This window comes from Hemitrygon akajei, chromosome 4 (assembly GCF_048418815.1).
Source record: "Hemitrygon akajei chromosome 4, sHemAka1.3, whole genome shotgun sequence".
Lineage (NCBI taxonomy): Eukaryota > Metazoa > Chordata > Chondrichthyes > Myliobatiformes > Dasyatidae > Hemitrygon > Hemitrygon akajei.
The window spans coordinates 155,235,657-155,262,444 of NC_133127.1; the positions used below are offsets into that span (position 1 = coordinate 155,235,657).

At 40.1% G+C, this 26,788-nt stretch overlaps 2 protein-coding genes across 7 annotated transcripts in view; one reads left to right on the plus strand and one right to left on the minus strand.

The window, feature by feature from the left end:
• The window catches only part of LOC140726821 (paraspeckle component 1-like), a 134,212-nt gene extending 116,885 nt beyond the window's left edge, over nucleotides 1-17,327 (minus strand). For both annotated transcript variants that reach the window (XR_012098736.1, XM_073043674.1), the window contains exon 1: nucleotides 16,882-17,327. Coding sequence is in view for 1 of the 2 variants with exons in the window: in XM_073043674.1 (XP_072899775.1) it covers nucleotides 16,882-17,196 (315 nt within the window). In the remaining variant the exon portion in view is untranslated. The remainder of the gene's footprint in view (nucleotides 1-16,881) is intronic.
• A 493-nt stretch (nucleotides 17,328-17,820) lies between these two features.
• Nucleotides 17,821-26,788, plus strand: part of zmym2 (zinc finger, MYM-type 2) — a 151,955-nt gene continuing 142,987 nt past the window's right edge. For 4 of the 5 annotated variants that reach the window (XM_073043675.1, XM_073043679.1, XM_073043680.1 and 1 more), the window contains exon 1: nucleotides 17,821-17,889. The gene's annotated coding sequence lies outside the window, so the exon portion shown is untranslated. The remainder of the gene's footprint in view (nucleotides 17,890-26,788) is intronic. The other variant, XM_073043676.1, reaches the window with a different exon arrangement.

The window sequence follows — 26,788 nt, forward strand, 5'->3', positions numbered from 1 at the left end:
AAATTAATTAAACAGGGACATCAGCTACCAGACAGCATTGCAATAGGACATCACTGGTCCTGTCAGCTCCATTAATGTATCTCAATGAGCTCAATTGTACAAAAGTGTCTTCTTGAAGAGCAAGTGTGATAAATTTCATATTGAGGTCTCAGTTTTATGCCAAGGAAGGTTGGTAACCCTTTATTTGAAAAGAATCACTGATTCTGTGCAAGTAAATGGAGACTCGGATGATGAAACCTGAAAAAGCAGTATCTGCTGAAGGAACTCAAGGTGGTTAGCAGCATTTACTGGCAGGGAAAGGGTTTGGGAGAAAGATTTGTTAATGTTCCTGCTTCAAACTCAGAATAAGCTTTTAAACCGAAAAATTGATAATTCCTCACCTTACAGATGCTATTTAACCCACTGAGATACTCCAGTAAACTGTTTACTGGACAGATTAAAAAAAACTAAGTTCAATCTTCACATTTCATTTCCTACCCAAGTACTTAATTAAGAGTAGATTAACCGGCCATTATTATCAAACAGGTTTACAGATAAATTTCCATCTCAGTGACATTTGTCCATATTTCCCCCCAAATATCCATAAATGCATCAATCTCCATTCTGAATAACTCCTCACAGTTCTCTGAAATTAATTCTGCTGACACCATATCCAAAGGTTTCCCAACTGCCTATATTTGCTGGGCATGTCACTATAACATTTACCAGACCATCTGTTATTTCACTGCAAAGACACCCTTCTCAATTTTCATTCCACAATCTATGCAACAATCAGAATATTTTGCCTCTGCTTCATTTCATTAATTACACCAAATTTATCAAAAAGACTTAATCAATGCAATATATTTCATGATTTTACATACACTTCTCAGAAATGCAACAATTTGGAAAATTCTTAACAGATGCAAACAAATAATCACATTTAAGATACTAATGGAAGCATTTCCACACTACAGCAATGAAGAATGATTCTTAGAAAGAATTGCATGCCGACAAGATCGAGGAATTGATTGCAGAGGTCAAGAAGGGGTAGTCGGGAGAACATGCACGAGTCCTCATTGAGTGATGGAAAGGATGAGCAGCTTCAAGCTAAAAGGATCCATACTGTGTCCAATACATTGACACAATCACAAAAAAAAGGCATGCCAGCTGTTCTGCTTCAAGGGGAGTTTGATAGTTGGTATTTTATCAAAAATGACCATTTTCACAGATATACGGTAGAAAGCATTCTGATTGCCTGCATCACAGCCTGGTAAGGAGCCTTTAATGCACTGGATTCCACGATGCTGTAGACTCAGACAGCTCCATCATGAGCACACCATCAAGGTCATCTTCAAGGGGCACTTCCTCAAGGCCCTCAACATCTTGGACAAGCTCTCTCATTAATACCATCAAAGGGCAGGTATAGGAGCCTGAAGACCCACACTAAATATCTTAAGAATAGATTCTTCTCTCCCCCCCCATCAAAAATTCAAAACCATCCATGAAACCATAAATGCTATATACTATCTCATTATTTATTTTTTTCACCATTTTGTAACTGATAACAAGCTTTACATTCTGCTCTGTACTGCTGCCACAAAACAACAAATTTTACAACATATGTCAGTGATAATAAAACCTAACTGTGGTTGTTTGATTTTGAAAAATAGAAAAAGCTCTTAGCACTCCCTCAAAGCTGAACAGGTAACTAGCTAATTGGTTCTCAGTTTACAGGCTGATCAGATAATGTAAGCTTGGTTAAATAAACTTTCTTTGTTAATGCTGTCCTTTAGAAAATCTACTAAACAGAAACTTCAAATCATGCTGGACAATATTCAAAAAGTGTAACACCTTTTCTGCTCTGCAGATAATAGCTGGTTTTTATAATTATCTTCAAGATCTTTCAATGGCCTGTCCAAAAGTAGTTTAAATTCAAGTGGACGAATCTCAGATTAAATAAGGTAAAAGATAACTAAACATTGAGAAGCAGAATCTTCATTAATAAAAAATAATATATACAGTGGCATGCAAAAGTTTGGGCACCCCGGTTAAAATTTCTGTTACTGTGAATAGCTAAGTGAGTAAAAGATTAAATGATCTCCAAAAGTCATAAAGTTAAAGATGAAACATTCTTTTCAACATTTTATGCAAGATTAGTGTATTATTTTTGTTTTGTACAATTTTAGAGTGAAAAAAGGAGCACCATGCAAAAGTTTGGACACCCCAAGAGATCTGAGCTCTCAGATAACTTTTGCCAAGGTCTCAGACCTTAATTAGCTTGTTAGGGCTATGGCTAACTGTTCACAGACATCGTTAGGAAAGGCAGGTGATGCAAATTTCAAAGCTTTATAAATACCCTCATTCCTCAAACCTTGTCCCAACATTCAGCAACCATGGGCTCCTCTAAGCAGTTGCCCAGCACTCTGAAAATTAAAATAAATGATGCCCACAAAGCAGGAGAAGGCTATAAGAAGATAGCAAAGTGTTTTCAGGTAGCCGTTTCCTCCGTTCATAATGTAATTAAGAAATGGCAATTAACAGGAACGGTGGAGGTCAAGTCTGGAAGACCAAGAAAACTGCTCATAGGATTGCTAGAAAGGCAAATCAAAACCCTCGTTTGACTGCAAAAGACCTTCAGGAAGACTTAGCAGACTCTGGAGTGATGATGCACTGTTCTACTGTGCAGCAACACCTGCACAAATATGACCTTCATGGAAGAGTCATCAAAAGAAAACCTTTCCTGCGTCCTCACCACAAAATTCAGCATCAGAAGTTTGCAAAGGAACATCTAAACAAGCCTGATGCATTTCAGAAACAAATCCTGTGGGCCGATGAAATTAAAATAGAACTTCTTGGCCGTAATGAGCAAAGGTATATTTGGAGAAAAAAGGCGCAGAATTTCATGAACAGAACACCTCACCAACTGTTAAGCATGGGGGTGGATCGATCATGCTTTGGGCTTGTGTTGCAGCCAGTGGCATGGGGAACATTTCACTGGTTGAGGGAAGAATGAATTCAATTAAATACCAGCAAATTCTGGAAGCAAACATCACACCATCTATAAAAAAGCTGAAGGTGAAAAGAGGACGGCTTCTACAACAGGATAATGATCCTAAACACACCTCAAAATCCACAATGGACTACCTCAAGAGGCGCAAGCTGAAGGTTTTGCCATGGCCCTCACAGTCCCCCGACCAAAACATCATCAAAAATCTGTGGACAGACCTCAAAAGAGCAGTGCATGCAAGATGGCCCAAGAATCTCACAGAACTAGAAGCCTTTTGCAAGGAAGAATGAGTGAAAATCCCCAAACAAGAATTGAAAGACTCTTAGCTGGCTACAAAAAGCATTTACAAGCTGTGATAATTGCCCAAGGGGGTGTTACTAAGTACTGACCATGCAGGGTGCCCAAACATTTGCTTCGGGCCTTTTTCCTTTTTTGTTATTTTGAAACTGTAAAAATTGGAAATAAAAAAGTAATCTTGGAAATAAAAAAAGTAATATTAAAGAAATGTGTCATCTTTTACTCACTTAGCTATTTACAGTAACAGAAATTTTGAACAGGGGTGCCCAAACTTTTACATGCCACTGTATATTGTATGACTATTGAAAAACTAAAGCCATGTCCTTCATTCAACAAATCATAGGTTTAATCCACAATTTAGATGTTGATTGGCCAAATGTAGCAACCAGTCCTCTCTCAATCAAAGAAAATAGGCACAGGAAGAATCTTTATTCCTTTCTAGAGATGCTGCATAACCTGCTGAGTTCCTTCACATACCCTGAAGTCTACACTATAATTGAGTGAGACCTTGGGTGATCATTTGACATGAACACATTTTTTGCCGAATTTCCAATTACCTTTGTGCCTAAAAATTTCCCGAATCTCAACTATGACTACTTATTGCAAAGGTAACTTCAGACTCCCCAGAAATGTAAACAGTCCCTAGAAATCTGCAGATGCTAGAAATGCAAAGCAACATACACAAAATGCTGGAGGAACTATGCAGGTCAGGCAGCATCGATGGTGTTATGCCGTTGGCCCCCTCCTTTGTGAGAATCGCAAGAACCCTAGTTAAGGGGGGTCAACTGACCCAAAAGAGGAAGAGACGTGCGGAATGGACACAGAAAAATGGGAGAGAGAGAGAGGCCACGTTCTCCCAAGAAGCAGAATAAAGGTGACCTTGACTATTGTCTCATGGAGACCACGTGAAAAGCCCTCGGGCAAAGTGGGCTGGTTGAGAGAGAGATCGCATTACCTGCAACTTGATTGACACCTGCGATCCCGTGAAGAAGTATAAAGGCGGGTCTGAGGGGGGGAACCCTCAGACGCACCCAGGAGACACCAAGGAAACACTATATCGATTCCCGTGGGAGCGGGACGCCATTTTGAAGGAAGCCACGTGCGTTAGATTCCGAATTTGAATCTGTGGCTAGAACCAACGAAAGACTGCTTTTAAATAACAACGGGGAAGTCTGTTCCCCTGATTCCAAGGATTTGCTCTGCCAAGACGACGGGCAAGTGTTTATCTTTTCTAAATCATCTCTTTCTCTCTACAACGTGAAAACCCCAGCGGTTCCCAAAAGGGAAAAGCCTGCAAACTTCTGAGTGACTCTTTATATTTCAATTGGACTCAGTATTACCCCTAGACAACTGTAGAGCTTATTTCTGATTGATTATGGTTACACCGGTGTTTTAGATTGAGTTTGACGATGTATATGATCTGAATGTTTTGTATTAACCATACGTTTGTGCCCTTTTTTGAATAAAACGTTTGAAAATAGTAGCATCCGACTCAGCTGATCCATCTATCTTTGCTGGTAAGTTACCTGGTTACGGGGTTACGTAACAATGGAAATAAACATTTTGGGCCAAGAGCCTTGGTCATTTTGTGTATGTTGCTTTGAATTTCCAGCATTTGCAGAATATGTGTTCTGGGAATCTTTCTCATTAATCCAACTCAGAGGTCATTTCATCCTTTGAAACTCTCCAGAGAAGCACTAAACTGGATAAACTACAGGGCATGTATCTCTATCTTTAGGTTTGAAAATCCACAATACACACAATTCGAAATTAAATGTCCAAGCCCTGGCCATATGATCAAGGACTTATTTTTATATTTCAATTCCTTGTAACATTGACTTTTCCTATTGCTCCCTAAATTAGCAAGTTTATGCTCTCAGAAACAAGCATTAACATTTAAATGATGATTTCAAGATGTCATATTTCTTCCTCCCATTGAAGTGTACATAAATTCAAGCAACAACCTCTGAAGAAAATCAGTGGGCCAAGCAGCATCTGTGAGAAGGAACATTCAGCATAAGAAAACTTAATACAAAATACATAAAAAGTGCTTTGCAAAACTACACATTCAAAAGTTCAAAGTAAACTTCTTATCAAGGAACATGTGTTACAATACAGTACTTTTGAGATTCATTTTTATAGGCATTTACATGAAAAACTAAAGACCGACAAACACCAATGTTCAAAAGACAAACTGTAAAAATAAAAATAATTAGGCTATCCACCATGGCTCAGGAGGGTAATAATTGTTCCTGAAGCTGTTGGTGGAGGGCCTAAAGCTTCTGTACCTGTAACTCAAGGTAATATCCAGAAGAGGGCCTAGCCTGGATGGTGAGGGTCTAATGATGGATCCTACTTTTCTGCAGCAGCACTCCTTGTAAATGTACTCAGTGGTTGAGAGGGCTTCACCTGTGATGAACTGGGCTATATCTACTTTGTCACCTTTTCTGTTCCTTAGTGTCATTTGGTCAATATGTTCAACAGTGTTACCACTAGTCCACCAATCACCTCAACTCCTTTATCAATCCTCCCCTGCTCCTCTTTATACCGCCTACCTGGCCATAACTGAGAAGTCGGGAGAACATACACCTGTCTTAATTGAAGGGTTAACTGTGGAATGAGTGAGCAACTGAAGTTCCCGGGCATCAATATCTCAGAAATCCCATCTTGAGCCACACACACTGATGCAATCATGAAAGGCCATAAATCATAGGAGCAAAATTAGGTGTTTTAGGCGCTTGCAACACTGTGTATCAAACAGAGTGCTCAACAGCACTGGGGCTCCACAGGGAACTGTCCTGTCTCCCTTTCTCTTCACCATCTACACCTCGGACTTCAACTACTGCACAGAGTCTTGCCATCTTCAGAAGTTTTCTGATGACTCTGCCATAGTTGGATGCATCAGCAAAGGAGATGAGGCTGAGTACAGGGCTATGGTGGGAAACTTTGTCACATGGTGCGAGCAGAATCACCTGCAGCATCTTTTTAATGTGAAAAAGACTAAGGAGCTGGTGGCGGACCTGAGGAGGGCGAAGGCACCGGTGACCCCTGTTTCCATCCAAGGGGTCAGTGTGGACATGGTTGAGGATTACAAATACCTGGGGATACGAACTGACAATAAACTGGACTGGTCAAAGAACACTGAGGCTGTCTGAAGGGTCAGAGCCGTCTCTACTTCCTGAGGAGACTGAGGCCCTTTAACATCTGCCGGATGATGCTGAGGATGTTCTAAGAGTCTGTGGTGGCCAGTGCTATCATGTTTGCTGTTGTGTGCTGGGGCAGCAGGCTGAGGGTAGTAGACACAAACAGAATCAACAAACTCATTCGTAAGGCCAGTGGTGTTGTGGGGGTGGAACTGGACTCTCTGACGATGGTGTCTGAAAAGAGGTTGCTGTCCAAGTTGCATGCCATCTTGGACAATGACTTCCATCCACTCCATAATGTTCTGGTTAGGCACAGGAGTACAATCAGCCAGAGACTCATTCCACCGAGATGCAACACCTGTGGCCATCAAAACTTTACAACTCCTCCCTTGGAGCGTCGGACACCCTGAGCCAATAGGCTGGTCCTGGACTTATTTCCACTTGGCATAATTTACCTACTATTATTTAATTATTTATGGTTTTATATTGCTACATTTCCACACTATTCTCGGTTGGTGCGACTGTAACGAAACCCAATTTCCCTCGGGATCAATAAAGTATGTCTGTCTGTTTAGCCCATTGAATCTGCTCTGACATTCAATGTTGGACGATTTATTTTCCCTTTCAATCGCATTCTCTTGCCTTCTCTCCCCTTTGAAATCCTTCCTAATCAAGAACCTATTAACCATTTTAAATATACCCAATAACTTGGCTTCCACAGCCAAATGTGACGAATTCCACAGAATTACTACATTCTCACTAAATAAGTTCCTCAGGGACTTCCGGTAAGATGGCGATTTACCTTTGCACTAAATGTCTCCATTTTTTAAACCTTAGTTAGGAATTATTTCGGTATCTCTTACTTGCCTGTGAATATATCTAACTTACAATGTCTAGCAAGAGTTCTAAATCCGGGAGAAAAGAAGCTATGACCCCGTCGGACGAGACTCTGGTTGCGCTTGGAAAGCTCCGAGATGAAATCTTAAAGGAATTTAAAACCGCTTTCAAACAGTTAGAAGACAAACTGGATCGGATCAACGATAAAGTGGACAAACATGCTGAACACTTATCTCGCATCGATTCGACTTCTGAAGATTTAGAAAGTTGTGTTCGATACTTGGAGACTCTCTGTTCCAGCTTAGAGGAAAAGTCTAACAAACTTCTTTCCAAAATGGTGGATCTCAAAAATCGCAGCAGACGCTGTAACATCAGAATTCTGGGATTACCAGAGGCGACTGAAAAGGGATCAACCGTGAAGTTTTTCGCCGAGTTTCTCTGTGAGTTATTCGGGAAAGATTTGCTTCCGAAGCCGCCCGAGCTCGAACGGGCATACAGAGTTTACGCTCCCCCCGGAATTCTGGGCTCCCGTCCGCGACCAGTAGTCTTGTGTTTCCATCAATACCAGGTAAAACACAGTCTGATCGTAGAGGCACGTCGCAGGGGGTCGCTTCCTTTCAAGGATACAACCATTCACTTTGTGGAAGATTTTGCACCCCAGACCTTAAAGATGCGCGCTGAGTTTAAAGGCGCAATGAAAGTGCTTTTTGATCGTGGTTTCAAACCTTCCCTTCGTAACCCTGCTGATCTGCGAATCAAGCTTAATACCGGGAAATACAAGTGGTTCAAATCAGCAAAGGAAGCTGAAGCGTTTGTGGCAAGTCTTCCGGCTATCCAGTCATCTTCGGAATCTGATCGGACCTCCTAAAATGGTGGATAAGTACTCCTCGTAGTAAAATTACTTTCTCTGGACTCGGAATTCACTTGAATCACTCAGACATTATTCATTGAAACTTTAAGGGCTGTTGACAATCTCTTCCGGGATTTGGTGTGTGTGTAATCTATTTTTATTCTTGTATAACTTTACCTACAGAGTTCTACAACTAATTCTAACTTGTTTTAGAGGTTCGAAGTCTTTAGTGAAGGCCTCCTTGTTTGTCGGTTCACAGTTCATCTGCTGATTTATTTTTCCTTTGTTTTAAATATTTATTTATTTTATCTTTTTCTTTTCTTCACCCCTTTTTTCTAATCTCTGAATTTTTTTCTCCCTTCTCTGTAAATGGTTGATAAATACTCGTCTTGAATTTATAATTTTCCCCTTCCTCTTCTTTTTTCTTTTTCCTTCTTACCTTTTTTTTCCCTTTCTCTTACTTTATTCTTCTATAATTTTTCGTGGGTAGGTTAGTTTTGGTTTTCTTCTGATTTTCTCTGTATTAAGTTGTATATTTCTGCAGAAGGTGTTCTAATCTGTAGTTATGTTTTCTAGTGCATAAACTAGTTATTATTTGCTATAGTATTTATACGGAACTGTTGTTAATGACACAGATCTGGAAGTTGTATTTGGGTTAATTTTTTTGGTAGAGCTAGCTACTTGTTTTGGTAGCCGTCTAGTTTTGGGTTGTGCGGATGGGGTGGGTTTTCCAGTTCCAACATCTCTTTATTGCTTAGGACATGTTTATATTTTGACCTTATGAATCTATGTTTACATCTCTGCTTCCAGACTGCTATTGTACTGCTTGACTTTTTATATGCCTGCTGCCTTTTATGCATTAGTAATTGATAATGGCTGGTGCACTTAAATTCGTGAGCTGGAATGTAAAGGGACTGAACCACCCTGTTAAAAGGAGGAAGGTATTCTCACATATTAAACAACTCAAAGCTGACATTGCTTTCCTCCAAGAAACTCATATTCGTTGTTTTGATAACTCCCAGCTTCTGTCAAAGTGGGCGGGTCAGCATTTTCATTCATCCTTTGCCGCTAAAGCTAGGGGAGTTTCCATTCTTATTAACTCAAATATTCCTTTTGAACTCCATAATAAAATATCTGATACAAATGGCCGTTTTATTATTGTTTCTGGTAAACTATATAACACTAAAGTTGCACTAGCAAACCTGTATGCCCCCAACTTTGATGATGTTAACTTTTTTGAATGGTTTTTTTCCTCACTACCAGACTTAAACTCATACTCTCTTATATTGGGTGGTGACTTCAACTGTTGGTTGGATCCTAAACTGGACCGATCGTCCTCTGTTACCAGATCTACCTACTAAATCTGCCTTAGCTATTCAATCGTTTCTCTCTAATTTTGGTATCTCTGATATATGGCGTTTCCTCCATCCTACGGAGAGAGATTATTCTTTTTTCTCACATGTTCACCATACCTTCACTAGAATTGACTATTTCTTACTCGATAACCAACTTATCCCATTTGCCCACTCTTGTGACTATCAGAGTATACTGATCTCTGACCATGCCCCAATTATCCTCTCTCTGAACTTTCCTGGTCTCCCTCAGAGGAACAAACACTGGCGGTTCGATTCAACTTTATTATCGGATGATGATTTTGTAAAATTTATTAAGGACCAGATAACCTTTTATTTTAACACTAATACATCACCTGAAGTGCCATCCCAGATTGTCTGGGATGCCATGAAAGCATATCTGAGGGGTCAAATAATCTCTTACACAGCAAATCTCAATAGAAGATCCCATGCAGATCGAGCAGACCTCATTAACCAGATTAAAGATTTGGATCAAATATATGCCCAAACTAAGAACCCTGAATTATACAAGAAGCGCGTTGAACTCCAAACTAAATTTAACCTTCTGTCCACTCAACCTGTCGAACGCCAACTTCTCGAAAGCAAGAGCCGCTTTTACATTCATGGGGATAAGTCTGGTAAATTCCTAGCCAATCAGCTGAGGCGTTCCAAAGCCAAGCAACATATTACAAAGATCCGGAAGGAGAACAGAGACTTTACATCGGATCATTTAGAAATTAATGATGCGTTTAAAAAATTTTATTCTCGGCTTTATTCCTCTGAATCCCTGAATGACAATATCTCTGTGGATCAATTTTTACAGAATCTGAATATCCCCTCACTTTCATCTGATTTCAAAGCCAAACTCAATGCGCCTATATCACCAGAAGAAATATCTTTTGCAATTTCTGCACTGTCCTCAGGGAAATCTCCTGGACCTGATGGGTTCCCTGTGGAATTTTATAAATCATTCTCCTCACTTCTTTCTCCTCAGTTACTTTCAGTATTCTCTGACTCGTTTAATTACGGCAAATTGCCACTCTCTTTCAATGAGGCATCTATTACTCTTCTTTTAAAAAAGGGCAAAGACCCAACAGAGTGTTCCTCGTACAGGCCGATCTCTCTGCTCAATGTTGATGTAAAGATCTTAGCTAAAGTGTTGGCTCATAGATTAGAAACCGTTATTCCCTCCATTATCTCTGATGACCAAACAGGCTTTATTAAAAACCGTCTCCCTTTTTTTAACATTCGGCGTCTATTTAATATTTTATACTCAGTTCCAACTGGGACTCCTGAATGTGTTATCTCCCTTGATGCAGAGAAAGCATTTTACCGTATAGAGTGGAACTATCTTTTTGCAGTCTTAGAAAAATTTGACCTCGGCCAAAGTTTCATCTCTTGGATCCAATTGCTGTACCTGTGTCCTACTGCTTCTGTTCTAACTAATTTTCAGAAATCCCAAGTATTTAATCTCAAACGTGGCACCCGTCAGGGATGCCCCTCAAGTCCCTTTCTCTTTGATTTGGCTATAGAACCTCTGGCGATAGCATTTCGAAATTGTCCTGAATTGACCGGGATTTGGAGAGGGAGTGTTGAGCATAAAGTTTCTCTCTATGCTGATGACTTATTACTCTTTCTCTCAAATCCGTCTACATCCTTACCTCTAATGTTTTCACTTCTTGACCAGTTTAGCCAGATCTCTGGCTATAAACTCAACTTACATAAGAGTGAACTTTTCCCAATTAATAAAGAAGCACAAGAACTAATATTTCGTGATCTCCCTTTTAAAGTAGTCCATAATCAATTTACTTATCTTGGAATTACAGTCACAAGGAAGTTTAAAGATCTCTTTCGTGAAAACTCTGTCAATCTTTCATATGCTATAAAACAGAGTCTGGTACAATGGTCACCTCTATCTATGTCCTTGGTAGGTCGTATTAATGTTGTTAAAATGTTTGTTCTCCCCAAATTTTTATACTTATTTCAATCTATCCCAATTTTTATTCCTAAATCTTTTTTTGATTCCTTAGACTCTATTATTTTGTCATATCTGTGGCAGAATAAGCGCTCTAGAATTAATAAAATCCACCTCCAAAAATCTAAAAAAGAGGGTGGCATGGCTTTACCTAACTTTGGCTTATATTACTGGGCAGCTAATATACATTGTGTTGCCTTCTGGTCTTTCTTCCACGGCCAACCCGAGTGCCCTAACTGGGTGGCAATGGAGTTGAGCTCCACTAAAGAATTATCTATATCTGCACTTCTTGGCTCTGCACTCCCTAGCAGTCTGCCCAGATCAATAGCTAATCCTCTGGTTAGACACACTTTGCGTATATGGGCTCAGTTCAGAAAATGCTATGGTTTCCAGGGGTTTTCCGTTTCTAGCCCTGTCGCACATAATCACCTTTTTTTTACCTACTACGTATGATTCAGCATTCCATGTTTGGTACAGGAAGGGCATTAGACATTTTGAAGATCTCTTCATTGATAATCGCTTCGCTTCTTTTCAGCAGCTCTCCGTTAAGTTCAACCTGCCTAACGCTCACTTTTTCAGATATCTCCAAATCCGACACTTTACTGCTCCTTTAATTCCTAACTTTCCTGAAATGCCTGCGAAAAATGCTATGGACCTATTTCTTTCCATTAATCCACTAGGTAAAGGTTTAATTTCAATTATCCGAGATAAACTAGCAGCCTTACGAAGGGCCCCGTGGATAAAATTAAAATGGCCTGGGAGCAGGATTTAAATATCTCCTTATCCGAGGAGAGCTGGGACTCAGTTCTCAAATCGGTTAACTCAACCTCTCTTTGTGCTCGCCATTGCCTCTTACAGTTTAAGATTGTTCACAGAGCCCATATGTCTAAATCTAAGCTATCTCGATTCTACCCTGGTATTAGTCCGCTCTGTGATAAATGCAAGAGGGGCGTGGCCTCTCTCATTCATATGTACTGGTTCTGTCCTAGCTTGGAGAAATTCTGGAAAGATGTCTTCACTACATTATCGGGTATTCTGAATCAGCACCTAGAACCTAACCCCTTAATTGCTCTGTTCGGTTTTTGGGGCGAGACAGATTTATGTCTGGGTCCGACCAAATGCCGAATACTATCCTTTGCCTCTCTCCTGGCGAGACGCTTGATCCTCCTTAGATGGAGAGATGTTGCACCGCCCACTCATGCGCAATGGCTTAACGACATTATGGCCTGCTTGGACCTCGAAAAAATTCATTATTCAGTTCTTAATTCGGATCTAAAGTTCCATAAGGTCTGGGGACCTTTTATCGAGTACTTTCATAACCTTCCTCTTGACTAGGGTTTTTTTTTTCTTTTTTCTTCTTCTTTTCAGCTTGCTTTCAGCTCCCTTTTTTTTTCCTGGTAGCAGGCATTATTATCCTCTGTTGCTAAGTGTATTCACAGTCTGGGAGTTTGACTGTCCGGACTTATACTCTCTATACTGTGCGGTGGTTGGTCTGGAGTTGTTGTTTTTTTCTTGTGTTGTGGGGCTTGGGGAGGACACTAAGCTCACTTGTCTTTAATTTAGGTGCTTTTTTGTTAAATTCTCTTCCTTTGTAGCATATTGTTATTGTATGCTTAATCTTGCACTGTATTAATGCTCCTCATTGGGATTTGGGGTTTTTAATTTTGTAAAATGTTTTGAAAAACTAATTTAAAATTTTTTTAAAAAAAATAAGTTCCTCAGCTCTTTTCTATAGGGACAGAAGGCAGCTTTTCAGCAGCTCGACTTCATTAGGAGTTTGACAAGATTTGATATGACAGTAAAGACTCTTGTAAAGTTCTACAGACATACAGTGAAGAGCATTCTGACTGGTTGCAACACTGCTTGGTATGGAGGTTCCAATGCTCAGGATCGAAAGAGGCTGCACAGGGTTATGGACTCAGCCAGCTCCATCACAGGCAAAACCATTGGACATCTTGAAAAATCCATTCAGGACATGCCCTCTTCTCATTACCACCACTGGGCAGGTAATACTCAAAATTTTAGGAATAACTTCTTTCCATCTGCTATTAGATTTCTGAGCAGTCAAAGAATACTTCAGTGTGACTTCTCTTGTGCACTTTTAATTTATGTTTGTGGCGTATAGTACTATTTATATTTTCACTATCCAGCTACTGTAAAACATTTATCAAAGAATGTACATATTATATAACCTTGAGATTTGTCTCAAGGACCCTCCCCAAAAAAATCAATAAAGAAAAATAAAGACTAACACCCAGAAATCATGCAAATAGAAATGAGCAAGAGCTTTCTCAACCAAATTGAGTCCTTAAATCCAAATCCCTGGAACAGCCCAGAGTAGGCCAAAGCCTTGGTCTGAGTTCATCATATTAGCAGAGCAAGTCGCTGTGAAGCTGACAGACATAAAGTACAGCAGCACAGGCAGTCTCACAGCCTCAGAGCCGCGGAGAGAGGAGTGATCATTGCAAAAGAGCAAGTGAAACTGGCCTGGCTCTCACCTCTGTTCCTGACAACGACTTTCCAGTCTGTCTGGGACGGTGTTTAAATTGTCCAAATAGTAGATCAGGACCTGCTGCAGCAAACCACTACGGGCCTAGCCTTTGTTGCCCAGCCTGAAGCCATTCTCTAACTCTCCAAATTGGCTTGGTGCTTAGAGCGATCCAACCTTGCACTCATCTAAACTCCTCTGCTTCAACTCCTCCTCTATGAATCGCTCATTCCAACTCCATCACATCAGCATGGCTCATCCCTCAAATTCATTCTCCTTTGTTCCCCGCTTCATTGTGTGTGGTGATTGTGGTAAACTATTTACCTCATTATCAGTGATAATAAACTTAATTCTGTTGCTCCAGATTTAAGCATCTGCAGTCTTTTGCATCTCATTTTGTTTTAATATTATCCAATTATTCATCTTACTATTCAATCTCTTTACTTCAATATATTTTCAGTCTCTACATTCTCTTCTCAGTCTACAGTATCATAAACTAACAGCTACATTATCTCATCTTAATTGGTAATAAAAATTGTGACTAGCTCAGGCATAGTGGGTCCTAATGCCCTTCCCTTGGACAACATCGGTGGTGTGGAGAGGGGAGACTTGCAGCTTGGGCAACTGCCGGTCTTCCACAAAAAAAAAACGTGCCCAGGCTTGCACCCTGGAAACTTCCCAAGATGCAAATCCATGGTATATTGAGACTAACTGAGGCCTACTACTAGTGGCATTAATCTCAGGAGTATTGGTGAAGAGCCAAGTCTTCTGGGGGGACACACCGAGACCAACATCCGCTGCTGCTGGCAGATCATCAACTCAGTCAAAGACGCTCTTTGGTCGGCCCGAAACTTGATGGTCTACCAGCACACGGAGATGTCCGTGGTGGAATGCTGCCGACTGGCACATTCTCGGCTGCAGGAGTACGTGTTGAGGGATGCACTCAAACTCGGTGCAGCCATCCTAAGGGCCCGGTGGGGAAGGACCAAACTCTAGGGTCCTTCTCCCATGGGAGTTGAGGGGTGGGGGGTTGGGAGTATACCCCCTGAATGTAAATATCAAAGAACAAAGTGCCACGTGGGTGGCAAAACATTAGAACTTTGAAAATGCAAGGACAGTAATGGTACCAACTGTAAAGAATTGAAAGTCTTTGAATGGTTATTGTATATAATTTTATTTTGGAATGAAGTATATTTTGTTTAATAATTTTTTTTTTTAAAAAGTGTTCTGTTTATGCAAAGACCATGCACTTTCCAAAGCATTTGATAATCCAGATACAGTAACTTCCTACTCACTCCTTTTAACTATATAGTTACAAATCCCTCATTTTTGACAAATGCAAGTTTTTTTTAATAAAACCATGACGTTTCTACCAAGTTATGAGTTTCCAAATTCTTGACAAATAATTACAGAAACTTAATAGATAAAGCAAATTGATCTATATTCCCCAACTTTTCTTGCTCTTTTTTACTACTGGTCAATATACGATCAAAGAAAAATAACTTCTTAAAAACTACATTCTAAGTGTTCACAAACCAGTTTCCTTTAATTGGTGAAAACAAACACAGACTTCAGGAGCATTCATCTTTCAGAAAGGAAAGAAGCAGCACATACTGCAGCCTAAAATGAGAAAAATATGCTAGAAGTATTCAGTAGTTCAAGCAAAACCCATGGCAGCAAAGTGATATTGACATTTCTGGGTGATAACATGAAGTCTACTGGACTCTCATATCTCTCAACTTCCAATTGTCTTCCACTTTAATTCTGCATTTTCACCTTCATCCACCAGACTGTGGTATCCTACTCTACTACGAGACCCAATGCAAGATTGTACAGCTTCCATCTGGGTATACTGCAGTGTTCCAGGGTCAAATATCAGTTATAATTGTTTCTCAATTTTTATTTTTCCATTTGCAGTCTAGTCTGCAGAACAATAACAGCATATAACTGCATAATATAACTGAGACATAGAATCATTTACTTCCACTCCTTTCAACGGTAGCCCCAGGTGTTCCATCATCTCACTCATATTCACTGTTATTAACGTTTGTTTACTCCCTTTTCCAATTTTGACAAAAAGTAGGTTTTGAACGTAAACAAGAACTTTGTGTTATTTTTCAAAATATAGTTTGTAAAAGCTTTCAATACTCAATCGTACAATGAAATATCGAATGAAACTAGATCCTACATAATTCACTTAATTGGAATACAACAGCAATACTTTGAACGTAGATGAAGTTAACGTTAATACTGAAGTAGAAAACGTGTATTAGAAGTGAATGGGTTGGAATATTATTCCATACATGTTAAGATTTAAGCCTGACCGTGATCTGATCTGATCTGTCCATTGAGACATTTTTGGGACTAAAACTGTTAGCAACTTACAAGCCAATTGCACATTGAATGTTAACATTTTTATAAACAAAATTTCAGTTCAACGGCCAACGGCGGCCTTACAATTATGCGAAATCATAATCTTGATTGTCTTTCACATACGTGAACAAAAGTCTTGCAGGCACTTCAATGCCAACACATGCCTTTCATAAAGAGCTGTATACCACTCAATAATTAAGTACACGCACATCTAGAGACAACACCTTTAATCCATGGCACTATCTCCACTAAATCTCACTTGCAAATGCAAAATGTCCAAGTTAATGAAAACATTAGACAACCTGTCAGCAGTTACAGAATTGGTGAATTAAAGCCTGACCAGATTTAACATTTCCAGTATGTTTTAATTTATACTTTAGATTGTTTAAAATACGTAAACTTTGATCCCAATTTAAGGATTCGAGAAAAATGACCAGAAGCGTGAACGTAGAGTCTGGGCTGATGCAGCCCAGTCTAATAACTTTCTCCAGTATTATTGGCTTTATACAAGAATTTTGAGCTGTATGAACAAACATGGCGCTTACAGTCTCATTAAACCAAAACATGCTCAACTCACCAACCGAATAAATCCGAATCCGCGATCCCGGTTGATAAAAACCTCGGAAGGGTCCCCATACTTCCAGAATAATTTCTTGAAATCCTCTTCCGTTATATCAGTGGGTAAATTACCAACGAAGAGTCTGCACCTTTGAGTGTAGGTCTTTTCTCCTGGCCTGCGAAAATTTTTAATATCCACTGTAAGGGGTTCACCTTCTCCGCCTGTCACGATTTCTTCAAGATTCGCAGTGTCATAGTCTCTTTTTACTGGGGAATTACGACTGTTCTCCAATTTCACTTGCTTTAAATTCCGGTTAATTTGATTCGACTGCATCTCTGATGTCCGTAGGCTGTAACCAGGACTCCGCCAAATACTCAAAAAAATCTAATTACGGAGATGAAATAAAGCGACACGACTTCCCTCATATGAACTCAAAATGGCGGCCGCAGTGCAGCCCTCCAGCGCTTGAACCTGAATGACGTCGAGCATGCGACGCTACGTCGACTCTATTGCATTGTGGAAGCTCCAGAATGCTCTTTCCAATCGCTGTTAGGTTCAGCATTACTCTTGAAAGGGCATCTCCGAAGAAACTACAATTCCCATCAATCATTGCCTCCCTTGCTTGTATTGGATAGACAGTTATATGAAAAATCTAATTTTCCTTTAAAACTCGTCTATGAAATTGGTGGTAGTTTGAAGGAAGTTAATCTATTATTTATTTTTTATATGCTGCCACTTGGTTCCCCGCCAATCACAGAGCGCCCTCTTCAGATCAGGATCCTGAGCAATGTGCTGTAACCCTCTGGACTCAACCTAACGTGTTGACGGGAAGATGACGTCGTCATGAAGAGTGACAGGCCGCAGGAACCACAGAAGGGTCAGGATATCTTCCCCCTTGCGAGAAATATGAGCAATTCACCAACCAGTATGCAGCAAAGGCGGGACTTCTACGATCAAGTTAGAATGACGTGAAGACTAGCCCGGGACTAGAACGAGTGCGGTCGGTGTAGATCTCTGGGAAATCGGGTAAGATGTGATATTAACCATGCTTGCTTTAACCTCTATTTTTGCTATGTTATAACGGCTTTGGGTTCAAAACAAGTACAATGCAGCTCTAGGATTTCATCAGTGAAAATAATAGTCAATTGAGTAAAGTTTCACTTGTCCCGCCTCTAATTTTCCCTTTTTAATCCCCCGCACGTATTGTTTCGCTCGCTCTCTAATGGCGGACGTGCGTTAGTACCGCAACGAAGGGGGTAAACTCGCGAGGGATTGGGGGGAGGGGGGAAGGAAGAGGGCAGTCTTGGGAAAAATGCTCTTCCTTTGGGAATTTTACACATTTTCAGAAATTAGTTCGTTTCCCAAAAGCAGTGAAAATCCCAAACAATTTATATTTTTCTTGAGCAATTGGGGCATTTTATTGTGTTTTTCTGCAGTTAGAGAAAAAAAGCTGTTTGTTGTTCTTTCTCTTTCCCCCATAACAGTTTTGCGAGAGTTATCCTTAACCAATGTTGAGTGTTTCTATGCAATTTATTATTAATTGCTAAATTGTTAATGTTTACCCTTTTGCTGCTTTCCTTTGGTTTCTAATCCCGAATGGGTAGTTATTTTTTTCTCTGCCAGCATTGTGGGTGTGAATAGGAAAACGCACCGACGCTCGCCACAAGCGATTTTGATGCGTGTGTTGAAGGCGGGGTGGGGAGAAGGGAACCTCGCGGAGATTGGTGTTAACCTCTGAGCTGGGATGTTTCTTTCTCTTCATTTCGCCTCTAGGCCACAAAAGCAAAATAATGCATCCTTCTTGTTGCAGTTAGATGGTATTCTTATGGATCTTGACACTTAAACTTTTCTGTGATTGGTTGTAGGGTAATGGGAAGGGGTTGAAAAGATTTCCGAAGAGAATCCAGCCCAGATTTTGGGATTAACCACTGTCCTTGATCCAATCCCTTTTTGCGTTTCACGTATGGAAAGTGGTTCAGCACCCTGTTTTGATGGCTTTTGTTAGTCGATATTGAGGCGGTATAGAAACTTGCTATCTACCCAGTTGTTTTATTTAATAACAAACATTTCAGAATAGTAGAAATCTTGTCGATTGGTCTCTTTCCCCGTTATCTAATAGTTTTTTTTAACGGAAATAAACGACTTGAAGGCAGTGATGGTATATTTTGTGATGTGTTACTGATTGAGTTTGAATTATAGCCAAACTCGAGCATTATCACGTTTTATAAAGCGAAATGTAAAGCACTTTTTCCTTCGCGATTATACTTTATACTTTGACACCTTTCTCTTTCTATTCTCATCCGGCTTTGTTCTTTGTTAATCGTGACCGAGGATTGTTTAACACAATTGATTCCGATAACTGATTGATTCCTCATAAGTCTGATTTTTTTTTTGGCTTCAAACTTCGGTCTCGAACAAAGTCTCCGTCATCTGAAGCTATCAAGGGTACAATGATACATCAAATGCGGAAGCCATTGTGGTTGTGTCACCTAAATGATAGACCACTCAAACACTTGCTTTCAAATCTAGCCTTGAAGATTTTTCCCCTTGATTCTATTTTTTCTATTCACCCTTGAAAATGGGGAACGAATGTGCATTCTTTCAAGTTATGCATTCTGGATTATGGATTTTCTTCTATTTCTGTAGTTCTTGCCAACCAGTTGAAAATCCCGTGAGGATCTTTGTTCAAAGCTGTGAAGGATTATGATTATTGTAGCAAATCTCCATCCAACTTTCTCAGTTTATAAAACTTCTGCTAATTGAATTTGCTTGTCAATAATGACAATCACCTTATACCCTTCAATCTGCTGCGCATAAAAATATTGTTGAATTGTACACCCATAACAATTTTAAGTTTTAGAGACTGCTGTATTAATAATGCCAATCTATTTTCATCTTTAACTTCTGATATCAATTATTTATGTGAATACATCACAGATGTTTCTTCCTTTAAGATTACATAATTTAATTTATTTTTCTCTAGTCTTCCTGCCAAAATGTATCTCTGTGCTATACTAAATTCTTTTCTATATTAAATTGTTTAATAATGTCAGCTTTTTTTCACCAGATGGTCTGTCTTTTAGAAGTATTGTTCCATCTTCTGTTGTTAGAGTATTTAAATCACCTGTGGATTTTGGGATTACTACTTGAGTATTACCAACTGCAGTGAGAGTTTTAGTCCTCTGAATACACTTTGCTCCATTCTGAAATTTGGATATTTCATCTGTTGTTAGTCATGTGCTCGTACAGCTCTTAAATTAGTCTTTGTAACTGAAAAAATTCAGAGCAGTTTCTCAAACATCTTCCAATTATAGACTAGCATTAGCAATATAAAATCTATCCTTGCCTATTGTCATTCAATAAGGTAATGAATGATTTTCTGTCTCAGTGCCACTTTTCTGGTTTGACTTCATTTCACCATAATGTCTGAAAACCTTCATGTTTGCCCTGCATAGAATCAACAATTTAGCTTCTACCACCCTTCTAGGGCTGAGGAATCTGGAGGTTCTCTGCATGATCTTTTTCCTTCATCTCAGACCTGAGTTCTTTGATCCCTTGACAATTGGCTCAATATCACACGTGCCAAGGTACCGAAAGAAAAAAGCTTAGCCTGCATGCCATCAGATTAATCATTCCAGATAGAAGTACGTTGAGATGGTTCAAAAAAAAACAATGGAATATTTTTGTTGTTATGACATTGGTTCTGGACTTCTCAGCTGTGGAAAAACATTACCTCTGCTTCCACGTTATCAAACCAAGTAAGAATTTTGTTTGAGGTATATCGCCACTTAATTCCTCTAAGTTCTAAAGTCCAAAAGGCCTTGCCTGCTTAATCTATCCTCAGGGACAATTTCTAGACACCATCCTGGTCGTTGCATTCCTCTATCCATCTGTACATTTTCCAAGAGAAGATCTGTTCACAATATTCCTTCTGAAGTCTCAATAGAAGTCTAAATAGTTGCTGCATGATATGTTTTCAAAACCTCTGAAAGGTCATTGAATAGTCTGTCCACATTCATTGAAATTGCACTTCCCTAGCTAAATATTTTATACTTGATTGATCCTTGTCCATTTTCCTAAGTATCCTAAAACTTGTGATCCTTGTTCACCAAATATTCCATGGAAACCTAATGGATTTAGTTCCTATTTAATAATATGCAATTCCTGTTTGACCTGTAAGATGGAACTTCTTACACTTGCCACATGCAAAGCATAATGAGATTTTCTTCTGAACCATCTCACTACTCCTCTCCAGCTGCTCAGCCACCAGTAAGGTTTGCTTCAATCCCACAAAGTTTATTGTTAGTTCATGCTCCATGTAATTCTAATGCTTGTGTTAACTTTACAAATTGAATTAACACTGCACGTGTAGGAAATCTGTATTAAAAGCAGAGAAGGCCTGAAATATTCAGCAGATTACCAGAATGTGTAAAGCAAGGTCCTGATTTAATTCAGTTTGCTTGAAGAATGAAACTAGCAAATAGCAGCAGCCCTATCAGTGCCACTTTCTACATCTCCTTAAAAAAAAATGTTCTGTCTCTTGTGCAATTGAGCTTCCACAGCTCTCTTAGATAGAGAATTGCTTTGGACATAGAAGATTGTTTTCATTTATCTTTTGATTTTGCATAGCCCAGTTGGGGAGAACATCAGATGTGCATACCCCCCCCTTTCAAATCATCGAGGAATTTTTGTACATTTCAGTGAGATCGCCTCATTCTCTTCAACTCAAGGCCTCTCTGTTTGATCGCTCTTCAGATATCAAAATTATAATTGCTTGTTAATCTGCATGTTAACTTGCTATTTTGTACACAAGGAATTAAAGGTTCCTCTGGACAGTAGTAATTTTCATTATTTCATGGCTTAGACATTGCTGCATACTTCAATATTTTTCAACAAAGTGACTCCATTTTCCACTTTAACATTCCATCATCCATGCCTTGTTCATTTACATAACACATCTATTTTCCTTGCAGCCCACACTACCACCTAGCTTTATACCATTGGTAATCATAATCTGTTACATTTTATCCCCTCTTCCAAATCATTGTGAGTGTGAGCAGTTAGGATGCCAGTATTGATCCCTGCGAGTCATGACCTTCAAAACTGAAAATGACTCATATTTTCCTGCTTTTTTTTGTCTATTGATTATTCCTGGGTGCTCGTCAGTACACTGTTCCTTATACCATGTTGTCTAAATTTTAGTTAATCATCCCTTGTATGGGTACCATGTCAACTAATATGCCCTTATCTATTCTACTATTTACAGCCCCATGGACCTCAACTAGATTTCCACCTGTCATTTGCTGTTTACTTCAGGTGTCCCACTTGTTTTTGGTAACTATTAATTTTCATTTGGGCTGTCCCAAACAATCAGAGGGAGTCTCGCGTGCTTTAAAGAGCATATAGGAGATATTAAGGTCCTTAGCAAAGTGAAAGGAGCATTGCAGATGTGGCAAGTAAAACATCTAGGGAGCAAAGAAGAGAAAGTCATTCAAGCACCAAAAGTTGTGGAATGTGTGTTATTTCAGTGTGACTGAAAATATGTGTAGATTTTTTTAAAAAAAAATTTGTTTCTTGTGAGTGACCATCGGCAGTAATTTGGTTTGTAGATCTAACACTCCTACAAAAATGTTGTGTGTCACTACACTCAAACTTGAATAATTCCCTGTTTCTATCTATGTTCCTTATTGGGCTGGAAATATGTAGATCAAGGAAGTCTCCCCTAATAGAATGCAATCCTTTTTGTATTGTTAGTGTCCAATTCCATACTGAAGCAGTTAGTTACCCAATAAAAGAACTGTGTTTATTATCACAGATGTTGTGAAATTTGTTGTTTTGCAACAGCAGCAGAGTGCAAGACATAGAACTTACTAAGTCACAAAATTATGCAAAAGATGCATAGTGAGGTGGTGTTTATAGACCAGTCAGAAATCTGATGGTGAGGGGAAGAAACTGTTCTTAAAACGTTGAGTGTGGGTCTTCAGCTTTCTGTACTTCCTTCCCCTATAGAAGCAACATGAAGTATGCACGACCCAGATGTGGGGGGTCTTTAAAGAAGGGTGCTGCTTTCTTGAGCCATTGCTTCTTGAAGATGTCCTTAAGGGCAGTTGGGGTTGTGTCCATAGCTGAGTCTACAACCCTCTGCGGCCTCTTGTAATCCTGTATATTGGAGGCTCCATACCAGGCTGTGATGCAACCAGTTAGAATGCTGTCCTCCATACATCTATAGAAAGTTGCAAGTGTCTGTGATGACATGCCAAATCCCCACGAACTCCTAACAAAGTGAAGCTGATGAGGCTCCTTCTTCATGATTATATCAATGTGTTTGGCACAGGATAGTTCCTCTGATATATTGGTGGCTAGGAACTTGGAGCTGATCATCCATTTGACTGCTGAACCTTCAGTGAGAACTTGTGTGTGTTCTCCTGACTTCCCCCCACCTTTTCTCAAATCTGCATACAAATTTACTCAAATTTTCACTATTTGATAGAAAACATGGCCAATATGTAATGTTCCCTCTAATTCTGTATGAATATATTCTTATTACGATTGCATAACTATATCGTTCCTTTCAAGTTGTGAAGTAGTAGCATTCCTGCAACATTGGACCCTCACCAATATGCTTACCGACAGAACCACTCTATGACAGGTGCTATAGCATCTGTCATGCACCTGGCCCTGACTCAGCTAAAAGAACAAGGGCACTTTTATCAAAATGCTGTTTCTGAATCTCAGTTTGGCAATCAATTCTATTGCCCCACAGACCATGGTGAACAAACTCTACTGCTCAGTCTAAATGCACCACTGTGCAACTGGGTGTTGGTCTTCCTAACCTGCAGACCCCAGATAAGTCACAATGCACAACAGCTTCTCCCTCCCCATCATCCTCAACGTGGGTGCCCCCCATTGCTGTATACTCTGCTCACACATGACTGCAGGGCCAAGCACCTGAGCAATCACATTGTCAAGTTTGCGATGACACACCGGTGGGACTCGTCACCAGTGACGATGAGACAGCCTATAGAGAGGAGGTGGAAGAGCCTGAGGCCCAGTGCCAGGCAAATAACCTTTTCCTTAATGTCAACAAGACAAAGGAGATGGTTATTGACTTCAGGAGAACTCTCACCATCCATACCTCCCTTTACATTGGCAGCACAGCAGTTTCAAAAACACCTGGGAGTGCACGTTACACACAATCTCTCATGGTCCCAGAACACAACTGGCGCAGTCAAGAAAACTCACCAATGCCTTTAATTTCTGAGGAGGCTTCAGGGAGCTGGACTTTGCACATCCATGCTCTTGTCATTCTACAGATGCACATTAGGGAGCATCCTAACAAGTTGCATCTCTGCTTGGAACGGAAACTGCACTGTGGTGGACATGGAAGGCTCTACCTGACCTGTACTGAAAACTGCCCAGCGCATCACTGGCACCAGCCAGTGATATATATATATATAAAAAGGGCCAGTAACATGAAGGATGTCCACACACCCTGCTCATGGACTGTTTGTCCCACTCCCATTAGGGAGGAGGCTACATAGCCAGGACCACCTGGCTCAAAAACAGTTACTTTCCCTCAGTACCACCTTGCTCACCTGCTCCCCCGTTTCCCTTTTATATCATTGTTTGCATCATCTTAACACTTTTCTGCATTTCAACTCAATAAGAAATAAGAGCAGAATTAGGCCTTTTGGCCCATCGAGTATGCTCCGTCATTCAAAAATTGGCTGATCCTTTTTCTTCCCCCTCCTCAGCCCCACTGCCCGACCATCTCCCTGTAACCTTTACTGCTGTGTTCAATCAAGTACCTATCAAGCTCTGCCTTAAAAACACCCAAAGACTGGCCTCCACAGCTGCTTGTGATAATAAATTCCACAAATACATCACCTTCTGGCTAAAGAAATTTCTCTGCATCTCTGTTTTAAATGGGCACCCCTCTGCCCTGAGGCTATGCTCCCTTGTCCTACACTCCCCCACCATGGGAAACATCCTTTCTACATCTGCCATGTCTAGGCCTTTCAACATTCGGAAGGTTTCAATGAGATTCTTCCCTCATCCTTCTAAATTTCAGCAAGTACAGACCCAGAGCTATCAAACATTCCTTGGACGATAAACTTTTCATTCCCAAAATTATCCTTGTGAACCTCCTGTGGATCCAATGCCAGCACATCTTTCGTAAGATCAAGGGCCCAAAACTTCACAATACTCAAGGTGAGGCTTCACTAGTGCCTTATAAAGCCTCAGCATCAAGACCTCTTGAAATGAATGCTAACATTTCATTTACCTTCCTCAGCACCAACTCTACCTGCAAGATAACCTTTGGGTTGTACTGCACAAGGACTCCCAAGTCCCTTTACATTTCAGACTTTTGGATTTTTCTCCCCATTTAGAAAATAGTCTACACATTTAGTTCATGGCCATGCATTTTCCAACATTGTATTTCATTTGCCACTTTTTTGCCTATTTTCAAGATCCTTCTGCAGTCTACCTGTTTCCTCAACACTACCTGCCCCTCCGCCAATTTTCATATCATCTGCAAACTTGGCAACAAAGCCATCTATTCCATCATCTAAATAATTGATATCCGCCATAAAAAGAGGCAGATGCAACACCGACCCCTGCAGAACACCACTGGTCACTGGCAGCCAACCAGGAAAAGATCCTTTTATTCCCATTAGCTGCATCCTACCAATCAGCCAATGTTCTAACCATGCCAGTAACTTTTCCTGTAATGCCACGAACTCTTAACTTGGTAAGCAGCCTCATGTGTGGCACCTTGTCAAAGGCTTTCTGAAAATCCAAGTACACAACATCCACTACATCCCCTTTATCTATCGGACTTGTAATCTCCTCAAATAATTCCTACAGGTTTGCCGGGCAAGATTTTCCCTTAAGGAAACCATGCTGACTTTGTCCAATCTTGTCCTGTCACTAAGTACTCCATAATCTCATCCTTAACAATTGACTCCACCATCTTCTCAACCACAGAGGTCGGGCTAACTGGTCAATAATTTCCTTTTTGCTGCCTGCCTCCTTTCTTAAAGAGCCATGCATGCAATGAAAATAAGTAAATCAACGTGATGGATTTGTACCTGCACTGTACATCCGTGTAACTAACATTTTGTTCTGTGTTCTGTCATGGTTTACCTCAGTACACTAATGTGATGAAATTGTAGCGGTGTGCTACACACAGCGCTGCAATAACAACACGGAGTCGGTGAGCTATAGTTACAAAAGAGATTTATTCAAACTTCGTGGCCTCGCTTTAAAGCCTTCCTGATCCCGCCCTCCCCGGGCGGGAATGCTATAGGGGGCACGTATTCACAGTCACGTCCCGCGCGCAAGCTTTTCCCCTTGCTGGTGAAGCAGGCTTGGTGCCCTCATTGGGACCGGTCTCAGTGCCGGCGCGCGCCGCTTTGTGAGCCGGTTCGAGTGCGCTGGGAAGTGGGTCGCCACAAAATGATCTTTTTGGCATGCAAAACAAACTTTCTTTTTAACTACAATGTTTGGATATTTTTGTTCTTTTTTCAGTTAAATTTCCTCTTGCTGTTTTTTCTCTCACTCATTTTTATTTTCCATGACCAGAGAAATTCAGATGTGTTTTCATAGTTCTGGCAGTTGAAACACTCTCCATTTTCTTGCATTCCTTTCCAAGTGCCTAGCTAGTTCTTCACGTAGTGCTTGACTGAGATTTAGAGCCAGTTATAAATAAACTCTTGCCTAAGTAACGAAAAAAATCTGTCCACCTTTCATGGTTGTGGTCCTGTAGTTAGGGTTCTGTTCTTTCACAATTCTAACTTATTAAATCATTCAGAAATTCTCCCTGTCTGTGACTATATATCCCGTTACTAGTCCTATTTGTATGATCACATTTCCACAAGCGTTTGTCAAAGGTGAATGATAGTTTATAATGTTACTTGGTTAA